Source organism: Toxorhynchites rutilus, chromosome 3 (genome assembly GCF_029784135.1).
Source record: "Toxorhynchites rutilus septentrionalis strain SRP chromosome 3, ASM2978413v1, whole genome shotgun sequence".
Classification (NCBI taxonomy): Eukaryota; Metazoa; Arthropoda; class Insecta; order Diptera; family Culicidae; genus Toxorhynchites; species Toxorhynchites rutilus.
Genome location: NC_073746.1, coordinates 243964879 through 243991999, shown reverse-complemented (window position 1 = coordinate 243991999; position 27121 = coordinate 243964879). Strand labels below are relative to the sequence as shown.

The 27121-nt window shown below is 37.5% G+C and overlaps 2 protein-coding genes across 3 annotated transcripts; one reads left to right on the top strand and one right to left on the bottom strand.

Moving 5' to 3' along the window:
• Positions 1 to 4186: 4186 nt before the first annotated feature.
• LOC129774507 (vacuolar protein sorting-associated protein 37A) lies at positions 4187 to 14383 on the bottom strand. The gene is made up of 3 exons (XM_055778258.1): positions 14245 to 14383; positions 13994 to 14186; positions 4187 to 5025 (listed from the first exon to the last, which is right to left on the bottom strand). The coding sequence occupies exons 1-3, from the start codon at positions 14286 to 14288 to the stop codon at positions 4357 to 4359; spliced, it is 906 nt and encodes a 301-aa protein (XP_055634233.1). The 5' UTR covers positions 14289 to 14383; the 3' UTR covers positions 4187 to 4356.
• Positions 14384 to 16172: 1789 nt separating this feature from the next.
• On the top strand, positions 16173 to 25354 carry LOC129776775 (FAM172 family protein homolog CG10038). Of its 2 annotated transcripts, XM_055782614.1 has the most exons (6): positions 16173 to 16280; positions 16356 to 16541; positions 16602 to 16908; positions 24365 to 24722; positions 24800 to 24884; positions 25087 to 25354. In XM_055782614.1, the coding sequence occupies exons 2-6, from the start codon at positions 16412 to 16414 to the stop codon at positions 25215 to 25217; spliced, it is 1011 nt and encodes a 336-aa protein (XP_055638589.1). In that variant the 5' UTR covers positions 16173 to 16280; positions 16356 to 16411; the 3' UTR covers positions 25218 to 25354. The 2 variants fall into 2 exon arrangements, with proteins under 2 accessions (XP_055638589.1, XP_055638588.1); XM_055782613.1 differs by lacking the exon at positions 16173 to 16280 and having other exon boundaries at positions 16287 to 16541.
• The last annotated feature ends 1767 nt before the right edge of the window (positions 25355 to 27121 follow it).

Below are 27121 nucleotides of genomic sequence, written 5' to 3'. Positions count from 1 at the left end.
GATTATGTATTGAACATTGAAGTTGCCGTTAATTTTGATGATTTTATAAGAATTTTTCGACATAAAAGGGAAGAAGTATTTTTGACAGGTAAAGTGCAAAGTGTTCTTAAAAATATAGATGGTCTTATCCAAGAAAAGACCGTGTTATTGACGTAGGAATACGGAATTATTTTATTCAATTCGCTTGTTTACTACTTCGGCTGGAGATGGGATAGAAAGGCTGGTGTCATGCCGTTTTGAAATTCCTTTTCCAATCACTATAATAATTTGGTCGAATAAACATCAGGGTTTAGTCATACCCGCCTTTTATGAAAACAAGCAGTTGTTACAGGAAGCACAATTCTGACTAAACAATTGAAAGGCATAGGAGTTGAAGAACACCTGTAAATGTGGTACGAGTAAGAGTTTCAAATGAACAATGATTGAAACGGCTTGTGAGCAAATATGTTGTTGCTATGCTTTGTGTTCCTGCTCTACAAAATCATATGAACTCAAGAATTAAATGGACGTGATCATGCCACTTACAAAAAGCTTAATGGAGAAATGATTCCTACAATCCTTTAAACAAGCTGTATTGTGTGGCTGCCCTTTAAAAGGAACCCAATGCACTATTTTACATTTACACTTCTAACGAGCGTTTTTCGCACGCCTAGTTCGCAGCGGTACATAAAATTATACCTTACGTATACACCCATTCCTCGGAATAGAAAGTACGGGTAGATAAGGAAAGAAATTAACAGAACAAATGTATGGTGAAATGAGTGTGTTTCTAATTTTTGTTAATTTAAACCGTTTACGAATTGAGGAATCGTAATGTATAACATATCAAACAATCTTAGAGAATTTCCAATTCGATTGGTTCGCAGCAAACATATTTATTAACTACTAGCTTACCCGGCAAACTTCGTCCCGCCCAAAATTCATTTTTCGTTATCATAACTATTAATTGATTGATTTTCTAATCTACCCTTTAAAATTACCTTTTACTATAAAATTCCTAGTACTTCTACCAAAACTCGTCATTATAATATCAGATTATTTTCAGACACAATTCTCGTCAATATTTTTCAACCACTTGCAAATAACATGTTTCTCCGTTACATGGAACAAATGTTTGATACAGAGAATATGATAGAATAAAGACAGCCCTAAATCGGACAATTCCTTTCTCGAGTTTTGCTCTTATCAACACATTCGGTAATCCATTTTTATTAGAAGAAGATAATATAGGAATGCGTTTTGTCACACTAAAAAAAATCAATTGTCATGTTAGGTTGAAATATGTGTATTATTTTTTACGGGACCCCTCTCCATTTCAGAAGAGAGAGGAGTGTCATACCATCATAGAAACATTTCTCATATTTAAAAACCTTCACTTGTCAAATTTGGCTCCATTTGATTGATTTGTTTTCGAGTTATGCAGAAATTTGTGTTTCATTTGTATGGCAGCCCCCCTTAGAGAGGGAGGAGAAGTGTCGATTCACCACATTCACGTTTCGTGCCCTCTAAAACCTCCATATGCCTAATTTGGTTTCGTTTGCTTGATTAATTTTCGAGTAATGCAGAAATTTGTGTTTCATTTGTATGGAAGCCCCCCTTAGAGAGAGGGAGGAGTCTCTAACTATCATAAGAACCTTCCCCGACCCCAAAAACCTCAACATACCAATTTTCATATCGATCGGTTCAGTAGTTTTCGAGTCCATATATATATATATATATATATATATATATATATATTTTCTTTTTTTTTTGTACACTTACTGAAGAAAAGTAATCCTACGTCAAAACTAGTTGATTTAGGTGGAATACAGATGGCAATATTTTATAAAACTATGTAAATTTTTTACGATACTGCGTTGGAGTACATTGAAAAATTGAAGCCTAGTCTAGGAGAATCATAACAGTATTCTATTAACCCACCACGTGTGTGGTTTGACGTTGCAGGTCAAAGAGTTAAACACTCTGCCTGAATGGCCAGAGATTCAAAGCAGCATCAGTTAAAAAAAATCCATATGAAATCTATATGAACAAGATTAAAGGAATTATAATTAATGAGATGAAAAGTGGGACAAACAATCCTATTCAGTTGCGAATCGTTGTATGCAAAAATTTCCAAAATGGAAAAAAAATTGTAAGGAATTCGTGAAGCACACTGATTATATTTTGTGTTTGCCTGGTAGTACCGCATCTGTTAAAAGGACTTTTCTCTATTATCAATATTTGAACACAATATTATCGCGACTCAATGTTTCAACCATAAACGCTATTATAAGTGCTAAACAGAACTTTGATCGGAATTTGACATATTTTAGGATTAAATTTCCATTAATCATGACATCCTTCACAAAGTTTCTTCAGCATCTAAACATTACTGAATAAAATTCTTCAAAAAATATTACTTTTTGATTTTATTTTGGGCTTACATATCCCGTTTTCATTCCTGAACTATTTGGTTAGCATACTAAAATCATGAAATATTGCCGTCCTGCCCAAGTGATGGCAAACCTTCCCCGGCATGACTTTCATACGACTTTTCTGATTTTTGTTAAAAATAAACTTTCTGAAAATCAATGTGATTGCGTATTATATCCTAAAGATATATGTTGACATAACGAAATGCTTCAATTTTGTGTACATTGTGTTTGATTGTACTTTATGCATAGGGTGGCCGTTTTACCCCGTCGTCTTTTACACACGCTTTGAAAGTAAGCTTCAGTGATGACCACATCATTTTCGATCATATTGTGATAGACGTGGATATCAATCAAACTGTATACTCGAGTGCATTACAAATTATGAAAAACTTCGTAAAAATTATTGTTAATAAAACGAAAAATAACGAAAGAAAAATAATAAACAAACAAATCTATATACATCAATTCCATGCCAAACCGATATAGTGGTTCTCGGATCTTCGTGAAAAGTGGTAGATTTGTTGGTAGATCGCAAAATATTAGACCCGTATTTTTTTATTTTTTTCATTAGGGTACCCATTTTCATTTTAGGGTGGTTCGTGAAATCCATTTTTTCGCCTTTTTCCCAAATTTTTTTTTTTAAGAAATTTAATAACTTTTGAACTACTGCACCGATTTAGATGATCGATATATCAAATTCAAGCCAATTACTCAGTCTTTTTGGAAAAATATTATGTTTGCCGAAAATTCGAATTTTGTTTTCAGAACTATCGATTGCATTTGTTTTTTTTTGTTGTTTTCATTGCTTTGGACTAGAGGGCGCAATATATTTTTATATTTTTTTCTTGAAAGCTAATGATTTTTCACATAACATATCCAAAAATAAGAGATGTGATTTTTGTCGTTTTTTTCTTCACTCTTCACGAAAATCTGAGAACCACTATATCGGTTTCACATGGATTGGCTGTATAAATTAAACTTATTTGGTGTCTTTAACTACGTTTTAACTCGAGAACGGATCACCAATCAACCAATCAATGGGAATAATTATTGAAATTTTTTCAAAAAATGGAATGTTATGAAAATCAAAGGAAAAGTATTGAATTCAATAGATTACAAATAGTGTTTCATTCAATTGCTTATTGAAATTAAAGTGGCGTTCTGTATTATCGATCACGAATATAGATCGCGTTTTGAAAAACAATATCAGGGGAAACGTGAGTATTCAAAAGTTGTTGGCCGGGTCAGCTAGTAACAAATGAAGAAGAATCATCTCCAATATGCAAGAAATACGGATAAATTGTTACTGCAAAATATTCTAGTCAAACAAAAATAGGCATTAGAATATTGATTTATACATGCGTTACTGCCTTCATGCATCCATCAACAGTCAACGAGTCTTTGGTTAAATATATGCTACGAAAAATTTTCATCCTTGAGGGCGATTAGTCCTGGCGCCCAACCATGTCTAGCTTCACGCTGTGTTACAGTTAACCAAACCTTCACTCAGTTTTGATTAGCAGCCGAATGTCGTCCGGATGGGAGAAACGGGGAAATAAACATGCTTTTTACATTTACGGTTTGGTGATTTCAATCCCTCTCGTTTCCACAACTTGGTACTTTAAATGTTGGGACCATCTGAAGATTACTAATCTCGTAAAAAAAAATATGAGCGATTCTGCGCATTTGAAATATTATGAATATCGCCTGGGAACATTCACAGTGCAGTGGATTCTTTTTTCAATTGCCATAATGCTCCGTTGAGCTTTCGGATAGGTACGAATAAACAATGTAAGCTTCCCTTAAATATCTTTGCTATTATTTTACATGTCACGATATATTATATTTGATACAGTACAAACACCGACAACAAGTGACTATTTTTTTCTAAATATATCACATCAAATATTCACCTCGGAAGGAGGCGAAAATCAGTTCAACATCAGAAGGCAGCTCGTTCCAATGCGTCCAGCTGCTGGGTGAGTCTTTCCTCTTTTGCTTTTCGCATGGTGTAACTTTTCCTGGTCTCAATGAAATTACTTAAAAAAGTATTAACATCGGTGTCACCGGCAAGAAACTTGTGAGCTTCTTCATCACTACTGGCATCAGCCGTGGAGACAGCGATTTGGAGCAGTTCTTTGATATGTTGGGGCGAAAAATCTTCCGACTTTCTTTGATACTTTTGATTCGAGAGCTCGTACTTCTCGCCCAGTTCCTTGAAACTCAGAAACAACTCCTGCAACTTTTCGCGTCTTTCGTCGATAAACTTTTTTTTTGTTAAATTGTCCACCGCCAGTGCTTCGATCTGATCCATCAGCTGATTCATTTCCTTGTTTTGATTCTGGATGAAACCCAGCTTGTCGATGAAATCCTCCAGATAGTCTTCATCGCCATTCAATCGGGCCAGTTCCTCAACTGCCAGCGTTCGAAGATTGAACACATCCTGTTCCCCCACAGGAGAGGCGGTGTTTGTTCGAGCTAATTCATGGATGTTACCATTACGAACGTGTTGCGGTGTGGAAGTTCTATCGTTCAGTACGCCAGGGGGATGCTTCTCGAACTCACGGCTGATGGCTTGCACAACTCTGCCCAGATCGGAATGTATGGTGTACTTGAGGGGAGAGAGAATTTTTGGTTCATCATTTGAGGAAATTACAAATTACTTCTTTTCGACGATAAATGTTTTTCTTTACAAGATAATATACAGATATACTGGGTCGGCCGTTTAGAATGACAATTAAAGAATAAGAAAAATCGGAATCCACAAAATGAAGTATCTATGTGGAAGCAACTTCATTGTTGACTGAATTGTAATGACGCGTTTCGCCTAGACAGTAATCAAAGAAATTTTAGGAACTTGAGGAACACAGTGCCTCGAGAGAAGGAACGAATGGAATAACCCATTGTCGCAACAATCGCGACAAACTTCCACTGAAATGCTGAATCACGAACAGGAACCAGGAACCAGGAACGTAGATGATATTTATTTATTCGCACTATTCATATAGAATTCGAATAATGAAAAGGAGGTATCGAATTGTGTAGAGAAGTTAAAGGAAGAATGATAAATAGTTAGAAAAACTAAATTGAGAAGTTAAAAGATTTATTTAAACAATTTATACGCAAAGTTCGTAAACGTTACAATTGTTGATAATGATAAACTACGGAGACGAATGAATCGTAAGATTTAAAGTCTCCTTAAACGAAGGAAACGAAGAAGAATGATAAATTAACGAAAATACCTTTTCCCATAAATTCAAAATCAAATATATGAATTTCAGATGAGTGCAGTTAGAATTCAATCAACTAGATAAAACACTAAACGCAATTAATAGTTCAGTTTAGAGTAATAAGCGAAATTTATTACGATGAATTGTACCACCAAGAAAAGGTTCATAAAATTGATAAACTGTTTTATGTTGTTGTAGCAAGACCTATAATTGAGACAAATATTTTGAGTCACTTTATGTCTGCTAAAGAATGATTACCATCGAATAAGGGTCAACAAGATTCAGACAGCATTATTGTTTGGAATTGAAGGGAAAATTAAATAAACCCAACACATCGATTCGTCGCATTTTACCCTCCTTTCTTTCATTAGCTTTGATGAGAAAGTTATTGAAAAAGGCACATAAATCGAGCAGAATTCCAGAAGTCTTATTTCTAAACTTGACCTACCACTCCTAAACCTGTACAGACCTCCATAGAATAAAATCGAATGCCTTTCATGGGTAAGAGTAAAGTGCGCTACACAACGCCCGCACCGTGAAGTCAACGTAAAGGAATGAAATGTCAAATATCCTCCCATGGAAATCGTATGGTAGCATTCAAATACACAATCACCGGCAACGTTGACGTTGGCAAAATAAGTCCAAGAGAATAGTTGACGGGACGGTGACGCTGTATGTGTAGCGCACCTAAATCGGACATCCTCGAACGGTACGTCAATTACATTTCTCTGGAGCACTAATTATCTATTTCATTTTGAGAAAAGCACTATTCTTCGAGAGTTGCCAGATTTATAAGAAATTCAACTCCTTCAATTGGACAAGTTATATTTTAAGGTGAAATTTGGCTCGGTCTCTGCGTCATCTCCCTTCTTGGAAGAGATTCTTCTTCACAACACAACTTCTATGTGAATACGACTTCCTTACAACTTACAACTATGTAAATGCCATCAATATTTTTTTCATCGGTAAACTATTTTTAGGGTAGGGTAGGGCGGTGCTAGTTGGTCATCTATATATATATATATATATATATATATATATATATATATATATATATATATATATATATATATATATATATATATATATATATATATATATATATATATATATATATATATATATATATATATATATATATATATATATATATATATATATATAAATGGAGTGATGTCTGTCTGTCTGTCTGATTCTTATAGACTCGGAAACTACTGAACCGATCGACATGAAAATTGGTATGTAGGGGTTTTTGGGGCCGGGGAAGGTTTTCGTGATATTTTGAGACCCCTCCCCCCTCTCTAAGGGGGGGCTGCCATACAAATGAAACACAAATTTCTGCATTACTCGGAAATTAACCAAGCAAACGAAACCAAAGTTGGCATGTGAAAGTTTTAGGGTGCAATAAATGTTTCTATGATGGTTAGACAGTCCTTCCTCCACTCAAAGGGGGGGCTGCCATACAAATGAAACACAAATTTCTGCATTACTCGAGAATTAATCAAGCAAATGAAACCAAATTTGGCATGTGGAGGTTTTAGGATGCAATAAATGTTTCTATGGTGATAAGATACTCCTTCCCCCTCTCTTAGAGGGGGCTGCCATACAAATGAAACACAATTTTTTGTATTACTCGGAAATTAATCAATCAAACGAAACCAAAGTTGGCATGTGAACGTTTTAGGGTGCAATAAATGTTTCTATGATGGTTAGACAGTCCTTCCTCCACTCAAAGGGGGGGCTGCCATACAAATGAAACACAAATTTCTGCATTACTCGAGAATTAATCAAGCAAATGAAACCAAATTTGGCATGTGGAGGTTTTAGGATGCAATAAATGTTTCTATGGTGATAAGATACTCCTTCCCCCTCTCTTAGAGGGGGCTGCCATACAAATGAAACACAATTTTTTGTATTACTCGGAAATTAATCAATCAAACGAAACCAAAGTTGGCATGTGAACGTTTTAGGATGCAATAAATGTTTCTATGGTAATAAGATACTCCTTCCCCCTCTCTTAGAGGGGGCTGCCATACAAATGAAACACAATTTTTTGCATTACTCGGAAATTAATCAATCAAACGAAACCAAAGTTGGCATGTGAAAGTTTTAGGGTGCAATAAATGTTTCTATGATGGTTAGACAGTCCTTCCCCCACTCAAATGGGGGGCTGCCATACAAATGAAACACAAATTTCTGCATTACTCGAGAATTAATCAAGCAAATGAAACCAAATTTGGCATGTGGAGGTTTTAGGATGCAATAAATGTTTCTATGGTGTTAAGATACTCCTTCCCCCTCTCTTAGAGGGGGCTGCCGTACAAATGAAACACAAATTTTTGCATTACCCGAGAATTAATCAAGCAAATTAAACCAAATTAGGCATATGGAAACTTTAGGGTGCAATGAATGTTTCTATGGTGGTTAGATACCCCTCCCCCCTCTTATAGGGGTGGCTGCCATACAAATAAAACACAAATTTCTGCATTACTCGAGAATTAATCAAGTAAATGGGCGGAACGAAGTTTGCCGGGTTAGCTAGTATATGAATAAATTTGGTAATATCTTTGTAGTACCGTCGATGGGGGTGAAATTGGGTCAAAAATGGAGAATGTTACTATTAGTAATATCCTGACAAATATTGCGAATATTTTTGAAAGCTGTGAGCCGTTTAATAGGAGACATATTTCCACAACTTCCAATGCATAATACTTAAGTACAAATAGTTATTATTTAATAATTCATCAAAGTTAAATTTGTAAATAGCCCTCAAATAATACCTAAGAAAAAATCTCATGCCCAGCATTATACCGAACTACTAAAATTGTAAATATTGGATAGAATTATTTTTAAAAGTCTTGCCAGATGAGTCATTTCAGATTTTGAACATCATTTTTTTTCCATTCGAATTTCAATATTTTCAAAATAATCTCTTATTTACACTCAGTGGAGTTGAGAATGGGTCAAGCACAAAATTGAATTCCATGCCAAACCGATATAGTGATTGTCAGATTTTCATGAAAGTTAGTAGTTTTATTCCTTATCGTAAAATATTACGTCTTTCATTTCCATACCGGGGTTTAAAATCAAAGTTTCGAAAACGAAAGCGTTACGCCGGAGACCGAGATTTTGAGCGTTAATAGCTCCTAAACAACTGAACGAAATGGTATTATAAACACTTCATTAGAAAGATAAAACATCTACGCGTTATACACTTGTTACTTTTTGATCCGAAACTTGTTTCAATAGCCTTAAAAATGCTTTCAAAACAGGTTATTGATATCACCAATCGCTATATAAGCGAGCGCCGCTCGGAAATCCACTCAGTTATAATTGAACAGCGATTGGAGCATGTTGTCGCTGTTGTGGTGAAGCAAACTTCGTTCATCATGAAAGCGCTGATGAACGGTGTCACCAAGAGCCTGGAGAGTGATGCCACTGAAAAGGCGACCAAGAGAATATCAGCATCGAAAAACGGTTTCGCTTGAGACATCGGAGCAGCCGCCACACACACATACTCGCCCGGATTTTTTTCGTTTGGTTGCCATCCAGCATCGATAAGATTCCGGAAAGATGTCATCGTAGCTGAAAAATAATCTGGCAGTTCCCCTTGGAATTGAATAATAAATTCAAGCGTTGCGCGCGCAACGGAAAATGTTTCGCATCCCGAAAATCATATAATTTTCAATCGATTATTGCTCAGTCGCTGAAAGTTTCAAACTCAGAGAGTTCATTCGCCTCTAGTTTGCCTTTCAAATTGCCATCGTAAACCACACCTTCTCTCGATTCAATCACGGACAAAAAGCATACTTAAGCGACATTCATTTTTCGTGAGGACACCGACTGGACAACATCGTTGCTGGACGAGCTGGACAAGCTGGAGGGCGAGGGATCGGTGAGTGATTCATTACCTGACCTGACCTGACCTTAAATGCATTCAGTTTGTATCGAACTGTGAGGGAGCGCAGAAAAGCCGATCCATCAGGAGGAGGAGAGAAGGCGACCAAGAGAGTATCAGCATCGAAAAACGGTTCCGCTTGAGACATCTGAGCAGCCGCCACACACATACATACACGCGCGGAACTCTTTTCGTTTGGTTGCCATCCAGCATCGAGAAGATTTCGTTGCTGAAAAATAATCTACCAGTTCCCCTTGGAATGATTACATTTAAGCGAAAGAGTTTATTTTAATGTTTTCTATACATATAATACTGCGTTTGGTTTTGTGATTTTCCAATGAAGTGCGATCAACGTAAGACTACGTCTTTCGGCAATTTATTAGAGGTGCAATGAATCTTAAGAAGGAATTCCCGCTCTACGCGCACTAGCAAACGATGTTTACTCAACAATTTCTCAAACGAGAAATGGGTGTTGTGAAAAAGGATGAGCGAACGCAAAAATTATGTAGACTGATTTGATGCGACATATATTTTGTCTTTTTGAAATGGAATACAAATCATATCACAATACAAGCAATGTATTATGTATTATACAACTTTTTTGTGATTGCTTCTTTTGCTGAATAGTGTGCCACCAACGTAACGCTCTCGTTCTCGAAGTCCCCCAAATATTCATTCATTCATTCATTCAGAATTGATTCAGATGCAACTAGAAACAAATGATCACTAAATCAACGATAGTCCTACGTCACCGTTGTGGTTATACCAAAGATATAAGCCACTTCCTGTTTTTTCATCAGGGTGGCCATTTCCCTCTTTTTCCAAAAATGACCTTTTTAAATAATTCATAACTTTTGAATTACTAAACCGATTTAGATGATCGATACACCCAGGTTTTTTTTTCGCGGTGGATACGTACCTCGTAAAAACCGCGTTAATCGAAAATCGTAAAAAAACCCCGCGTTAATTCGAAAATCCTCGTAAAAAAACCGGAAAATCCGAGTAAAAAACCATGCCACCTAATGATAGATATCGAATGGGACTATCTTTACGTAGAAGGGAAGTAAAAAGTTGATTGTTGCTCGCTTCCGAAAACCCGGTACCGCGTTAATTGGAAAATCCGCGTAAAAAAACCGCGTTAATTAGAAAATCCACATAAAAAACCTCGTAAAAAACCGCGTAAAAAACCTGGGTTGAAGCCAATAAGCTTTGTTTGAAAAACATTACACTTGAAAAAAAAAGAGTTTGTTTTCGTAAATACTGATTGTAACTGTTTTTCATAGCTTACATGGTTTCGGAACTAAGGTCACCATTTTTTTTATATTTTTTTCTTGAAGGCTGAGGTGTTTTTATGACATATCCGAATATCAGAGGGGTATTGTTTTCGTTTCCGAGTGATTCTGCAAAGTTAACATGTTTTCGGTTTTCGTTCAACATTCCTATGCGACTAGAATTTTCATGCATATGTGGTGTTTCATGTGGCTTCAAATTGTTATATCGATCATCAAAATTGGCCCGGTAGTTTAAAAGTTATGAATTTAAAAAGAAATCATTCTTGGAAACAATAATTTTTCGGACCATCGGTTAATTTTGGAAAATCACAACTCAATAACACAAAATTAAAATCAAAATTAAATGTTGTGTTATTGAGTATAGCGCCCTTTGTCCCGAGACAATGTAAAATATAAAAAATACAATCAATAATTACAAGACCAAAATCCAAAATTTCTGCAAGTATAATATTTTTTGAAAAGAGACTAGCTAATTGGCTTTAATTTGATATGTCGATCATCTAAGTCGGTGCACTAGTTCAAAAGTTATGAGTTTTAAAAAAAAGTAATTTTTGGGAAAAAATTATCTTTCGGACCACTCTAAAATAGAAATGATCACCTATTTAATTTAATATATAGATCATCCGAATCGGTAGAGTAGTTCAAACGTTATGAATTTAAAAAAAAATCATTTTTGGAAAAAATTGGAAAAAATGATTTGTTGGGCAACCCTAAAATGGAAATGATCACCATAATGATATGGGTCTAATGTTTTGCGATAAAGAACAAAACTACCACTTTTCATGAAAATCTGAGAACCACTATATGGGTTTGACATGAAATGGCTGTATATAAACATTTCCATCGCACTTCTAGGTGGATTGACACTATTTTCGTGACTCAAATAATCATTCAAGACACTTACATGTCATATCTTGAAATTATTGAGAAATTGATTTCTATACATAATTCTTAATAGAAAGTGATATTCACTACTTTGACCCATTTTCACCCCCTCTAAGGGGTGAAAGATTGGGATTGGGTCAACTTTCTATTAATCGTAATTCAGTGAAAAATTAATATTATAAAACAATTCCTTGAACACTTACGAGAGTTCATCATTAGAAAACATTACTACGTAATCAGAATTGTGATGTACTATAATTAACGATAGTTATTCAACAAAAAGATCGAAAACTAACTTTTTTGATCCATTTTCACCCCCATCGACGGTACGAAGTTTTGTGTTGGGATGTTGTATATCACAATGAAGCTTATATTTTACTCTTTCAATGAAAAATAATCAGAGAATCATTTATTTGACATTTTACTTTTACTTAACGTCTTTATATTTCAGAATAAATTGACTAACTAATCCCACACACAGGGTAAGTTGGTCAAAATATAGGGTACTAGCTGACCCGGCAAACTTTGTCACGCCCAAAATTTATTTTTCGTTATCACATCCACGTTTTCTCGCTAAGCGCACGTTCATGGATCCAATCGCAGAACTTTGTCAAATAACCATAGAAACATTGCTCCCTAAAATAACCATAGAAACAATTGCTCCCTAAAACCTCCATATGCCAAATTTGGTTCCAATTTGCTGGATTAATTCTAAAGTTATGCAGAATTTTGTGTTTCATTTGTATGGCAGCCCCCCTTTAGAGAGGGGGGTGGAGTGTCTAACCATCGTAAATTATTTATTGCACTCTAAAACCTCAACATGCCTAATTTCATTTTATTTGCTTGATAAATTCTCGTGTTATGCTGAAATTTGTGTTTTATTTGCACGACAGTTCCCCCCCACCCCCCTTAGAGAGGAGGGTGGAGTGTCTAACCACTATATAAACATTTATTGCAACCTCAACCTCAATATGCCAAATTAGGTTTCATTTTCTTGATTAATTCTCGAGTTATGCAGAAATTTGTGTTTTATTTGTATGGCAGCCACCCTTAGAGAGGGGGCAGAAGTATCTGATCACCATCAAATCATTTATTGCACCCTAAAACCTCCACATGCCAAATTTGGTTTCGTTTTGCAGCCATTTGTGGCTAGCTTCCACTTTCACCTTAAATTCATTAATTGCATTTTTACATAACCAAACAACATGCTCGATATTATGACATCCTGGACCGCAATTACATAAATTATTAGTAGCAAGACCTACACGATAGAAATGTGAATTGTGCAGGAATTGATTGGGCAACATACAATACAACAACCGATAAATGCCTATAATTGGTAAATGGAGAATAATTCATTATACGCACCAACAATGTGAATAAACGCCCGAATTTAGGCAAAAAAAATTGCTCGTTGCTTCGGGGAAGAAAGGAAATGGTTAGTGCATTTTGATCGTCAAATCGTTAACTTTGTTTACTACATTCACTGTTCATATTTTACGCAAAAAAATGCTGGACAAATTTCCCGTCTAATGGGATATAACACAACATATGTCGCAATAACGATTTTGAGTAATATGCGTTTGAGAACTCTTAATAAATCGTTAAATTTTTCGTAGAGTTACCCCCCTATATAGAAATCAAAGACAGTCCTATGTCAAAACATTTCGGGGCGACCAAACTGGTAGAATGGTTATTCCAAAATTTTCGTAGGATTATAAAATATCCGCGGTTATAAACAAGCGACTTGAATTAAACTATAGCGTAGTTCTACGTCAACAATGCGGTCGTGTCTTGAACACAACCTCCTAAAATTTTTTATTGAAGTGATTTTTTCCGGAAATCCCCTTTTTATGGTTTATTAACCCATTACATGTGTAGGTTATCTTTACTTTGCGACTTTTGCGGGAAACTCGAACTTTGCAAGCTTCAATACACAACAAAACAACAAAAATGACACTTAACACTTAAGTTTCAACAGAAACAGTTTATCAAAAACGGGCATTTTTGCGTATTAAATTTCATACGGTGGGTACCAATGGGTTAAAGAGACATTCAACCTCCTGAGACGGTTCGTCTCTACTTGATAACCTTTTGCCATCTCTCAGCTTCTACAATTCAGTCGTTTGTGTATACTTTTTCGAATTTCCGTGCTATGTATTTCAACAGTGCTTGATTGCTTAACTGATTTGTTAATTTTAGAGCGAGTATATAATATCGATTGAAATAAATGAGTTACCAAATTATCGGCAGCTTTGCGAATAAAATACTTACATTGAGAATTCCCGGAGCACCTTCAATTTCTCCGGTGCTAGAGTTAACCCATGGATGGCTGAGAATTGGGCTAACAATCAGTTTTGGTTTTTCATTTGGAAATCCTGCCCCTAAAATTATGTTGATTGCAATCTCTCGCCCACCGGAATCGAAATTTACCAGATACTCTTCATTGTCCTTAACTTCCTGTACACTGTAAATCATCGAGAAATTGGACTCATCCGGGCAATCGTTGAGCAGCTTATACTTACTTTAAATTGAATATTTTAAGCGTATCAATTTGTCTTTTCCGCATGTTTTGCGAAATGTGAATTATTGAGTAATTTTGAATCACTCGAAAATTGACTCTTTGGAATCATAGCAGAACTAAACACAACAAAACACTGTCAAAGTTTTAGGGAAGCGTTCTTAGGTAATTTTGTGAATAACAAATAGTTCGAGCTCAAACCAAACCGCCATCTGAATTACAACAAACAAAGCAACAAATTGAAGCACTAAACTAAAAGCATGACTGGTTCATAAATGTTATACGATTATGAAAATAATTTCAAATGTTAATATTTCATTTCATCTCTCGCCGATGTATAATACCGTTTTGTTTAATATTCCGAACAGTCTCAAATTCCGAACACTTCATTTTTAAATGTAAATTTACTATACTTTTATGTTATTAATAATTGAATAATGAAAACCCTGACAATCTTTGGGTTAAAGGTTCCATTTTGACATCATTTATAGGTATAATAAAAGGTAAATAGTCTATAGCCTATAATGTATAATACAGACCATTTCCAAAAAAAACACAAATAAAACAAAACAAAAAAACACAGTCAAAACCAATGATAAAATGTTTGCGTTAGAAAATTTTGTGAAAAACAACCATCGTCAATTTTTCAGTTTTTGTAGTTTTTGCAGTTTTTTTTCAATTATTCTGTTTGCTGTGTTCATGTTAAGTGTTAGAATAAGAATAATAAGAAGAATAAGATCAAGAATTTTATGAAGAGATCATCATTTTCAAATGTAAATTTATCGAACTTCAATAGCATAAATAATTGAATAGTTAAAACCCTGACATTCTTTGGGTTATAACCTTCATTTTAAGGTCATTTGCAGATATTTGCAAAAAATGTGACTTAAAACCAGTGATAAAACAAGCATCGTACTTTTTAAGTTTTTGTAGACGTTTTATCTATTTTGTTTGCTTCATTTTATTCAAAAATCTCATTTAAAATTAGTTTAGAAGTAGTGTTCGGAACATGAATCAAGTTTCTGTGCATATTCAAATTCCGAGCATAAGCGTTTTGAGCCATTTTGCGTAACGAGACACTGTTTAATGGCCAACAAAATTTGAGTGTTCGGAATTTGTGACAAAACAGTACATGGTTTTCTTGTAAACTGAGGTTTTTTTACATCAGATATCCAAAAACCAGAGATGTGATTTTTATCGTTTTTGAATTATTATTTTTCAAAGTATTGTTGTTCAAAGTTGATTAGGAAAAAAAAATTCCTTTTTTTTCCAAAAATGACTTGGGATAAAATAGGTTGATATTCCAGTATCTTGTAAAACAAGATGAAATTAAATTAGGTGAATTTATTTCTTGCTCCCGATTTCGCCTCTAGAGGGCAGAAGGAGATTCAAAGCAATTGGCGATCTAAAGCAAAACGTTAACGATCGGTGAGACATCTGGATTTTGTTTTTGAACTAAGAAAATGATGCAAATGTAACCTAAAACTCAAAAACAAATCACGTATATTTTACTTCCGGGCTTTCCAATGTAGTTCTCACATGCATTTTTCTACTTGTGTTTGATTGTGCTCTCGAATTTCGTTCTTTAATTCAACCATTGTCAACATTTTTATAGTTTTCACTACTGAAAGAGGTAAATAAATAACATGTTATAAATAAAATTGGGCAGAATTAAATTTCTTACAAACTCATCGCAATCAAATAATCTTTTATGATTATAACATTGTAATTTATGGAAAGAACTACAAACCTTCCATAAGCTCACATGGCAAAATTTAAAACCATCATCACTTTCACCGCAGCGCCGCCTAGGTGTAGATTTGTACGTTAGATCGCCAATATTGTGGTTCCTCACTATTGCCACCAGGAAACGCTTTTTTCGTAGCTTTTGCGGATAGCGCATTCGAATTGAATATGAAAGCTCCTAGTCAGCTGGTGATAAATTCATTTGGGACGCGTTCAGTGATTTTCGCAACACAAAACTTCATCCGATTGTCAACAAAACAAATCTTGAGTGAACCACCGCTAAGCGTCAATAATGTAAGCACGAACAGCATTGAACTATGTTATTCAATCGAAACAATGCATTTTATGTAATTGTTATTTTGGGTGCAGTTCTTACGATCGGAAGTCAACTTGTGTATCCACATCAGGACCGCTTTGGAGAGTTAATGCGCTCTGTGCTTCGCTTTATTCAGCCTTTGATCAACGTTAGCGGTATTAGGATGTCTTCGACAGGGTCCATGAAATCCGGTGAATATCCAACCACGTTGGAAGGATTTGGATACGGTTTTAACGAGAGTAAGTTTGCTGATCAATGCGCTGTTTGGGGTCAACAAAGTTTTGAAATATTTTTTGCAGAAGGAGAACTGAGACAGCTCGATAAGAAAACCGGTAAATTGACCGACAATGGTTTTGATTTCAATATTTACACCTCGGCTCAACAGAACCAAGCACATTACGAAGCACTCGGAGACGTTATCAGTGATTATGTTTACGAACGGTTGGAGAAAACAGTTGGATTGAAAAAACTATACATGTCGGATGACGTTCCACAAGAAGAGGCAACATTCATTTTTAGCACTCAAGAAGAATTGATGAAGCCGAAAAAATTGCTAGTACTGATACACGGTAGCGGTGTTGTTCGGGCCGGACAGTGGGCTAGAAGGTAGGCAAAAAAAATGAAAGAGAGGAGTTGAAATGACGAATCTGTCAGAGATTTTTTTGCTGCTTGTTTTGGATTTTCGCTTTTATTGTATATGGTGTGCTTCTCTTTGTCGTGAATACTTGACGGAAACGGATCCCTTAGACCAGCTAATGTTAATTTACGAACTGTGATTACCCATCGACTTAGATTTAATGAACATGTTTGACGACCGTTAAAGTTATATGTACTGTTTGGTACGCACTGTCTCGCAGTATATATGCTTCGTTGTCTGGCACTCGCAATACCAATTTTTACGGCAATGTAATGTTTATACTGTAATGTACAAAGGCATTAACATCTAAATAACATATACTAATTTATCCGGAAAGTACTTGCCGATTTTCATGAAAATATGAATAGAATCAACATACATTTATTCAATTATACAGATTTTCGTGAAAAGTGGTAGATTTGTTCCTCATTTCATACAATTAGACACGTATTTTTTATTTTTTCGTTAGCTTCAGTCGCGGAAAATTTACATTTTGTTTCCGTTATTATTGATTGTAATTGTTTTCTATGGTTCTCATGGTCTTGGGACCAAGGGTGCAATATTTTTTTATATTTTTCCCAAGAAAGCTGAGGATTTCACACAGAATATCTTGAAATCAGAAATGTGTTCTTTTTCTTTTTCAAGTTATGGTTTTTCAAAGTTAACCAATAGTTCAAAATATCAATTTTTTCCTCTTTTTTCTTATTCTCAAAAATTCATAACTTTTGAACTACTAGACCGATTTAGATGATCGATATATCAAATTAAAGTCAAGACTTCTTTAGAAAAATATAACATTTGCGAAGAAAATGATTTTTTCTTAGGATTGTTGGATGTATCTGTTTTTTATAGTTTTCATGATTTCGGGACCAAGGGCGCTATTTTTTTGAATATATTTTTCTTGAAAGCTGAGGATTTTTTACATAATATTGTAAAAAAAAAGTCCTGCGGTATTACCGCGAGGTGTCGTTGTAAGCGCGTAGTTCTAGTTGTGTTCATTGTATCGAGTCATACTATAGCTTGTTGGAAAGGTATTTTATAGCTATAATATAGTCCTTGACAGTGTTTTGTTTGGTTAAGTCGTTTGTCAGTTTTAGTGTCGCAAATATGGAGCAAAATAAAGAGAAAATCCGACATATTTTACAGTACTATTATGACAAAGGCAAAAATGCATCTCAAGCTGTCAATAAAATTTGTGCAGTTTATGGACCCGATACAGTTTCCATTTCCACCGCACAACGATGGTTTCAACGTTTTCGTTCTGGTGTAGAGGTCGTCGAAGATGCGCCACGCTCCGGAAGGCCTGTCGTCGAAAATTGCGACAAAATCGCTGAATTAGCCGAGAAAGACCGGCATAGTAGCAGCCGTAGCATCGGCCAAGAGCTGGGGATAAGACATCAAACCGTTATTAACCATTTGAAGAAGCCACAATCGCTGCTGAATCGCAACAAAATCGACCCGTTTCTGAAGCGGATGGTGACTGGCGATGAAAACTGGTTCACTTACGACAACGTGAAGCGCAAACGGTCGTGGTCGAAGCCCGCTGAAGCGGCTCAGACGGTGACCAAGCCCTCATTAACGGCCAGGAAGGTTCTGCTGTGTGTTTGGTGGGATTGTCAAGAAATAATCTTTTATGAGCTGCTTCCCTATGGCCAAACGCTTAATTCGGACCTGTACTGCCAACAACTGGAGCGCTTGAAGGTAGCACTCATGAAGAAGAGGCCATCTTTGATAAACAGAGGCCGCATTGTCTTCCATCAGGACAACGCCAGGCCACACACTTCTTTGGTGACGTGCCAGAAGCTCCGGGAGCTCAGATGGGAGCTTCTTTTGCATCAGCCGTATAATCCGGCCCTTGCACAAAGTGACTACCACCTGTTTTTGTCCATGGCGAACGAGCTAGGTAGTCAGAAGGTAGCCACAAAAGAGGCCTGTGAAAATTGGCTATCCGAGTTTTTTTTCCAATAAGGAAGCGAGCTTCTATAACACGGGTATTATGAACCTGGCATCTCGTTGGCAACAAGTCATCGAACAAAACGGCGCATATTTGACTTAAAACAGATGATTGTAACTAATTTTATGAACAAATGAAAATTAAAAAAAAATACCGCAGGACTTTTTTGACAGCCTAATATATTCTAAGATCAGATATGTGTTCTTTTTGTTTTTAAGGAGGTATTCTAGTGTAGAGGCACGAATTTCGGACGTATTTTCGAGCTTCGTAAAAATAAAACAAAGAATATTTTCACTAACCATTATATCATTATTTGCTCATCTATCTTTTAACAACAAAATAAAAATTGAACGGCGAAAAAATATTTATAAGAGTTAATGATGTGCGAGGGTTAAAAAAAGTTGAGCCATGGCGTACACGATTCCAGCCCTTCAGGTTATCTGAAACAAAAAAAATCGATTAGATTCTGATTCAGTAACGATGTTTTTTCTTGCGTTTCCCGTTTTCTTAAATATCAAAAATTTAAAAAACTATGTTTTAAAAGGTTCATGCGATAGAGAGATGCATGCAGATTGTATCCATATAAATATGACACGAATCGGTAAAGTAGAACTTGAGATATCGTGTACGCCAGTTTGAAAAAACTAGTTTCGAGAAAAACGAGTTTGAAGTTCACAGTTATAACCAGTCTTCAGAAAACATACGCAGCGCTGCGCTTGAGTTTAATTTTCATCAGCTGTCTGTCTTTTTTTTATAGAGGTGAGGAACGCTCTACTAGCCTTACCTGGGAAGGGTTAACCCAGACGTCGAGTGGGGATCGCATCCACAAAAACCAAGCCCTCTACTCGTAGCCTCATTCCCCCTGGGACCACATCTAGGCGACAACTTCAGGGGGCGGCTGTACTCATGCACTTCACGAGTTTTCAACGCCAGCTAGCGTTGATCCTTCACTTTTTCTCTATATATACCTCATTCACGATTCCGTTGTTCTTCACGACGCTCTTTCGTTGCAAAAGCTTCCGTGTACCTAACGCGACGTGTACCGATTAGGAATTGCCCTCCAATATGTCGCGCAACCCGTCACAGCCACCCTAGCGGGATTTCGCTTCCCAACGGAGCGCCGAATAGGTAGTGCCCTCCAACATGACGCGCACTCCGTCACAGCTACTCTCGTGGGGTATGCACCAGTTTGACGATGGCTTCCTCCTTAATGCTCGCTCCTTCGAAATGTTCGCAGTGTTCCTCCATCTAGGCCACGATCAGGCGTTGCCAGGCAGGCATTTTTCTGATCTCCGCGACAGTATCCGTTTACCTGTCGAGAGGTGCACCGATTGGGAAGCGCCCTCCAACTTCACGCGCGCCCTGTCATAGCCACCCTCGCAGGATTTCGCTTCCCAACGGAGCGCCGATTAGGTAGTGCCCTCCAACATAACGTGCACTCCGTCACAGCAACTCTCGTGAGGTACACACCGATTTGGTGACGCCCTCCTAGGCGCTCGCTCCGTCGAAATCCTCGCAGTATTCTTTCCAAACCACCATGAGGCATTGCCAGTAATTTGTCGTTTCTTCTCGCCAGATTCCGCTTACCCGTTGAGACGTGTACCGATTAGGAATTGCCCTCCAACTTGACGCACAACCCGTCACAGCCACCGTCGCGGGATTTCTCACCTGTCGAGACGTGAACCGACTAGGAAGCGCACTCGAACGTAACGCGCGCCCCGTCACAGTCACCCTCGCAGGATTTCTCTTCCCAGCGGAGCGACGATTAGGTAGTGCCCTCCAACATAACACGCACTCCGTCACGGCCGCTCTCGAGGGGTACTCCGGTGCTTCAGATCTCGCTGTGGTTCATCTTTTATAGTCAGGCGTTATCTGAACGCTGGTTAGTCCTCCACTTCCGCTGTAGCTCGGACATGATGTGGACGATTGCACTGTTCACTGCGTTCCAGGTGCCCTCGTCACGACACATTTCCTCTACAATGTTCCCAGCCCTCGCGCCCCTCGCGCCTTTCGGTGAATCTGGGACATACATACAAATACGACGTGTTCCGGTGTTTCCTCCACATCTCCACACTCCGGACAAAGAGGCGATCTTGCATGTCCAAACCGCTGCAGATACTGCCTGAAGCAGCCATGACCAGGCAAAAACTGCGTTAGGTGGAAATTCACCTCTCCATGTTTCCTGTTTACCCAGCCCATTAGTGTCGGTATGGGCCTGTGCGTCCATCTGCCATTTTGAGCCGCACCCCACTCTTGCTGCCACCTAGCCATCAAATCCGCCCTTATTAGCTTCCGGATTCCTCTATTCCCCTCCTCATATAGCACTCGCTGTCTTCCGCCAATATGATGTCGATGGGGACCAACCTGTCTATGACGTAGACCGCTTCTGTTGATATGGTTCTGTACGCACTCACGACTCGCAACGCCATGAGCCGGTACGTACTATTCAGTCTCCTCGTGTTCCGCTGAGTTTCTAACGCCGCGATCCAGGCTGGACCCCCGTATCGTAATGTTGATGAGGAGACACTAGCCAAAAGGTGCCTCTTGCTGCTGCTTGGGCCAGAATTGTTGGGCATGATTCTTGTCAGTGCATTGATTGTCTTCGTTGCTTTTTTTTTCAGTCGATCATCGATCTGCACCCCCAGGTATTTGAGGTCTCGCTTCGAAGTTATCAAGTGCTTTCCGATAGTGATTTCTGCCCGTTGCACCGCCCTGCGGTTGCTGACAATCAACATTTCCGTCTTGTGGTTGGCTATCTGCAGTTTCACACTTTACATCCACCTTCCGATCATGTCTATCGACTCGGTCGCGAGCATTCCGACTCGTTCCAAGGATTCTCCTGTCACGAGAATAACGATGTCATCCGCGAAGCCAATGATCTCCATACCTCTGGGAAGATTCTGTTTTAGTACGCCATCGTACATACTGTTCCAGAGCGATGGGCCCAGGATAGAGCCCTGCGGAACTCCAGCCGTAGTCGCGATGGCCTCCCAGCTGGCACTGTTGAACGCGTTCTTAACGTCGATCGTTATCACTGCGCAGTATCGATTTCCTCTGAGCTTCTGTTTGGATGCTTTGTTGGCTCTTTCGACCACTATGCGAATAGCATCTACCGTGGATCTCCCTTTCCGAAATCCGAACTGACTATCGGACAGTCCACAAACTCCCTTCGTGCATTCCGTCTGTCTGTATGTCTTTCTGTCTGTCTGTCTGTCTGTCTGTCTGTCTGTCTGTCTGTCTGTCTGTCTGTCTGTCTGTCTGTCTGTCTATCTGTCTGTCTGTCTGATTTTTATGGACTCGGAAACTACTGAATCGATCAACATGAAAATTGGTATGTAGGGGTTTTTGGGGCCGGGGAAGGTTTTCGTGATAGTTTGAGACCCCTCCCCCCTTTCTAAGAGGGGCTGCCATACAAATTAAACACAAATTTCTACATTACTCGGGAATCAATCAAGCAAATGAAACGAAATTTGGCATATGAAGGTTTTGGGGTGCAATAAATGATTATATGGTGGTTAGACTCTCCACCCCCTCTCCTTATGGAGGGGCTGCCATACAAACGAAACACAAATTTCTGCATTACTCGACAATTAATCACGCAAATGGAACCAAATTTGACATGTGGAGGTTGCAATAAATGTTTTTACGGTGGTTAGACACTCCGCCCTCTCTCTAAGGCGAAGCTGCCATACAAATGAAAAACAAATTTCTGCATAATTAGAAAACTAATCAAGCAAATGGACCCAAATTTGTCATGCGAATGTTTCAAGGGACACGAAACGTTTCAACGTTTCTATGGCCAATAGACACTACTCCCCTCTCTCGGAGGGGAAGGGGGGGGGGGTTGTGACTGCCATACAAATAAATTCATTTCTGCATAATTCAAGAACTAATCAAGCAAACTGAACCAAATTTGGCATGTGGAGGTTTTAGGGAGCAATAAACATTTCTAAAATGGTTCAACGCTGCTCCCACCTTTCTGAGGGCGGGGGGCTCTGTCATAGAAATGAAACACAAATTTCTGCATAACTCGAGAACTAATCAAGCAAATGGAACCAAATCAGGCATACAGAGGTTTTAGTTTCTATGGTGGTTAAACACTCCGCCCCTCTCTAAGGGGGGGCTGCCATACAAATGAAACACAAATTACACGGGGCACACAAACACAAACTTCTGCATAACTCGAGAACTTATCAAGCACAATTTGGGATATGAGAGTTTTTGGGTATGAGAAATGTTTCTATGGTGGTATAACACCCCTCCCTCCTCTGGAATGGTTCCATAAAAATATTACACATATTTGAACCAAAAATATTCCAACCAAACATGACAATTGAAAATTTTCGGAAAACTGAAGGAAAAAGTGAAAATTCGGAGAATTAAATTGCCATATGTTTTACAATTACATAGTGACAAGTGCTGTTAGTCCATTTGATGTTTGCGCTAGCGAAATTGATCTTTGTTCGAAACTGGGAATGGATTTTAATGAGATGAAACGCACTCCTATATCTTCTTCTATCTATACCAATATAAAAGTATCGCTGAATGTGTTGATAAGAGCAGAACTCTTCTTCCTCGAGTTCTGCTCTTATCAACTTATTGTCCGATTTAGGGCTGTCTTTATTCTATCATATTTTCTGTATAAAACATTTATTCCTTGTAAAGGAGAAATGTAATTTGCAAGTGGTTGGAAAATTTTGAACGAGAATTGTGTCTGAAAATAATCTGATATTATAATGATGAGTTTTGGTAGAAGTACTAGGAAATTTATAGTAAAAGGTAAATTCAACGGGGTCGATTAGAAGATCAATCAATGAACAGTTCTGCGATTGGACTCATGAATTTGCGCTTAGTAAGAAAACGTGAATGTTTGAAGGTATTGATAACAGAAAACAAACTTTGGGCGGAAAGAAGTTTGCCGGGTCAGCTAGTTTATACATAAAAATGTTACGAGTTAAACATTAATAGCTATTTTTCAAAGAAAACATGAAAAAAGTTGTTGTCAGAAAACCTTTTTTTCCCTGCAAAAGTGCCCATCTTCCAATGTTTTGACGACTTGTTGGAAATTGTAAGGGCTATTCATATAATTTTTTTTGAGAAATTAAAAAAAAACGTTTTTGTGAAAAAAGGGTTTTATTTTTTTAAATAATTCTTTTTTTAGCCAATTTTTTTTCAAAAAAAGTTTTGGTATTTTTTTATGAAAATTTGAACAATTTTTCTACACTTCGTCCTTTGACCAAAATTTTGTAGATATAAATTTTTTTCAGTTATAATTTTTTGTATAAAATCAAGAAAATGTTTTTGACCCTTTTCAAAAAGTAGTCTAATTCTTTTTCGAATATTTCAAGTATGCAAAGATGCTTAAAAGACTACTACGAAGACCCCGCCTTACGATTAGAATCACTTAACTTTAAATAATGAACTATGTACAATGAAATTATTTTTATTGCTATTTATTGTTTATTTTGCAGCCTGATTATCAATCACTCGCTGGATGCAGGTACGCAAATACCCTACATAAACATGGCCCGCAAATTGGGCTACGAAGTGCTGGTAACCAACACCAACGATAATTATCGCCCAATTGGAGGATCTACGAAGCCGATCAAGGGTAGCAGGAATCCCACTGAACACGCCGTATCGGTATTTGAGAGACACGTGATGGCATGTGATCCGGAGGCTGTCGCTATCGTGGCACATAGTTATGGTGGCGTAGTCACAGTGGAACTGGCGCAAAAGTTTCCTAAATTTTTCAAGGATAAGGTGTTCGCGGTCGGTTTCACCGATAGTGTTCATTCGTCTTCTCTAGTTCCGGAGGTGTTGATAGGGGTACGGTCAAATGATTTGTAAACTGATTTAATTAGGTTATTAATATGTATCCTCCTTCTCCTATTCGAAAATATCAGATGGGCCGAAATTGGGTATCATCAAAAGAGCCAATCAACACAACGCTTACCATCGCTAAGCACGACCTACCGCGATACTCAGCAGGTGAGACCACTAGAGCACGTGTTGCCTTTATTACTGCGCTGCTAATTTGCATGGTGCTCCGAATGCAAACATTTTTGAGAGTGCACAGTTGAAGCAGTCCTTCATATTGCGTAATCATATGCAAAGAGGGCTAATGCTTTTTCAAGCACTTTTTATGTGTAGTGTAATAATTGATCTATCATTTTTTTTTCTTTCATACAAGGCCACTCCAAGCACGAGATGACATCATATTCTTGCATGAATGTGTTGTTTTCATTCTTAGAGCAACGGTATGAGCTGTTTCAAAAAAGCGTAACTGGAGCAGATTCTAAGAAGCCGAAGGGTGAACTGTAACTGTACTCTGGTCCATTCAAACTCCCCTCGCAAACAAGGAAACAGGCACAACGTTGTAAAATTTCGAATCTAAGCATAAAATCAAGTTCAAAAGTAAAGAGAGTGTTTCTTGTGCAGTTCTAGTGTAAATTAAAATATCTTTCCATCTTAATTCGATTTTGTCTTTCGGTCTAGAAAGAAACCGTCCCGTCTACGAGATTTGATTTCAAGTAGCGTTTTATTTACGCAACAATTATTCAAACTGCTTCTGCTGAATTATCTTGATACACTTTAGCGCTGCCACAGAACTAAAGCCATTCGATAGGGATTCCGACGAAAAGCCCATTATGCGAACACTATCTGTGTACACTTCAACCTAAGGAATAAGAAATGAGATCTTGGGTAAATCTCAGCCGGTTTGTCTTCTTATCGAGATCGTGTTGTAACCCCCGCTTCTCTAATATCATTTTTGAATGAGGAGAGGGAAATCGTTCGCAAATTTCGTTTAAAAGCTGGCGAGAATAAGCAGCTTTGTTCTGTTAACGAATTTATGCGGTGGGGAAAATGCTTTGGGAATGGTGTGAGTGATGGCTCTATCCATGCTGATGGAAACAGCATTATGTAATGCACGAAGTTCATTCGGTACTAATTTACTTCGAGCGATTATATCAACAAAATAGTGGAATAAAAATTACGTATTTTCATGATTTGCTTACATGAAATTTCTTTGGCTAAATATCGTTACTATTAAATCATTTTTTCTCCTTTTTGTTTTCAAGAGTTCATACTCTGCAGTTAATTTGCCTCTAGCCCTGAAAAGAGTTATTGAAAATCATTCTTGAAGAAATGAAAAATAGAACCACACTCTTCGAATCTGTCTGCTCATCCAGAAAACTCAAGACGAAGGTAGGAAGGAATCCTATGTTACATAAAATGTTAAAAATGGGCTGTAAATTAATTTGAATTATTATTTATTAAGCGTGTAAGGTAAATGATGTTGGTTTGTCCGATTTTGGGTGTTATCACGCAACTAGTAAATGTAAATCGATTTTTCTTCATGAAAATCACGGGTAATCAAGACGATTTGGAAAAACCCTTAGTCTCTAGTTGCTAATAATGCCATAAGGCATTGTTCAATTTTTATGTTTTTTTAACGATTTTCTTCAAAGAGAAATTATTAATTTTGAATGAAAAAAAAACCAATTTTCAAGTAGATGTAGCATTTCTTATTGCTTGAGTTTACTGTCGTCATATTGACCCATTCATAATTTAGACTTTCTTCAGAATATTGCCTTTTCTTGGGCATTTCAAAGGTGAACAACACTCAACACGGAGAAACTTCATTTCTGCTTCGCGCGATGGACAACAAAACAAACAAACTGCAACGCGCCAAGTGGTTGCCATAGTTATCATGTGGACCAACATCAGTGAATCGGACAAACCATGATCAGAATTGGGGTCATCGAGATGTTGATGTTGGGGTCAAATTATGTTGAAAAATTGTAAGGAGTTGTTTCTAGGACACGACCGCATATTTTCGACGTGGAACTACGTAGTTATATTATGCAATCCACTTGTTTACCACTTCGATTATTATTTTAGAATGCATCGAAATTTTTGTAATAGGTTATGTTCTCCGTTACAAATAAATTTAATGAACGTCCTTTTGAAGCGCCCTTATTAGTTCCGCTTATGTCGAACCAGCCCCATTTTAGTTTTTGTTCATTCGCCAAATTTCCGAGGGGCAAGTTCAAAATAGCGGTTTGATTATACAACAGGGTAGAGATGGGCGAGCGCTCACGAGCCGCTCATTTGAGCCGGTACGTCAGAAAGAGCGTACGATCCACGGTTCTTTAAAAATGAGCCGCGGCTCTCAAATGAACGGCTCTTATATGTACGGCTCTTGAATGAACCACGGTTCAAAA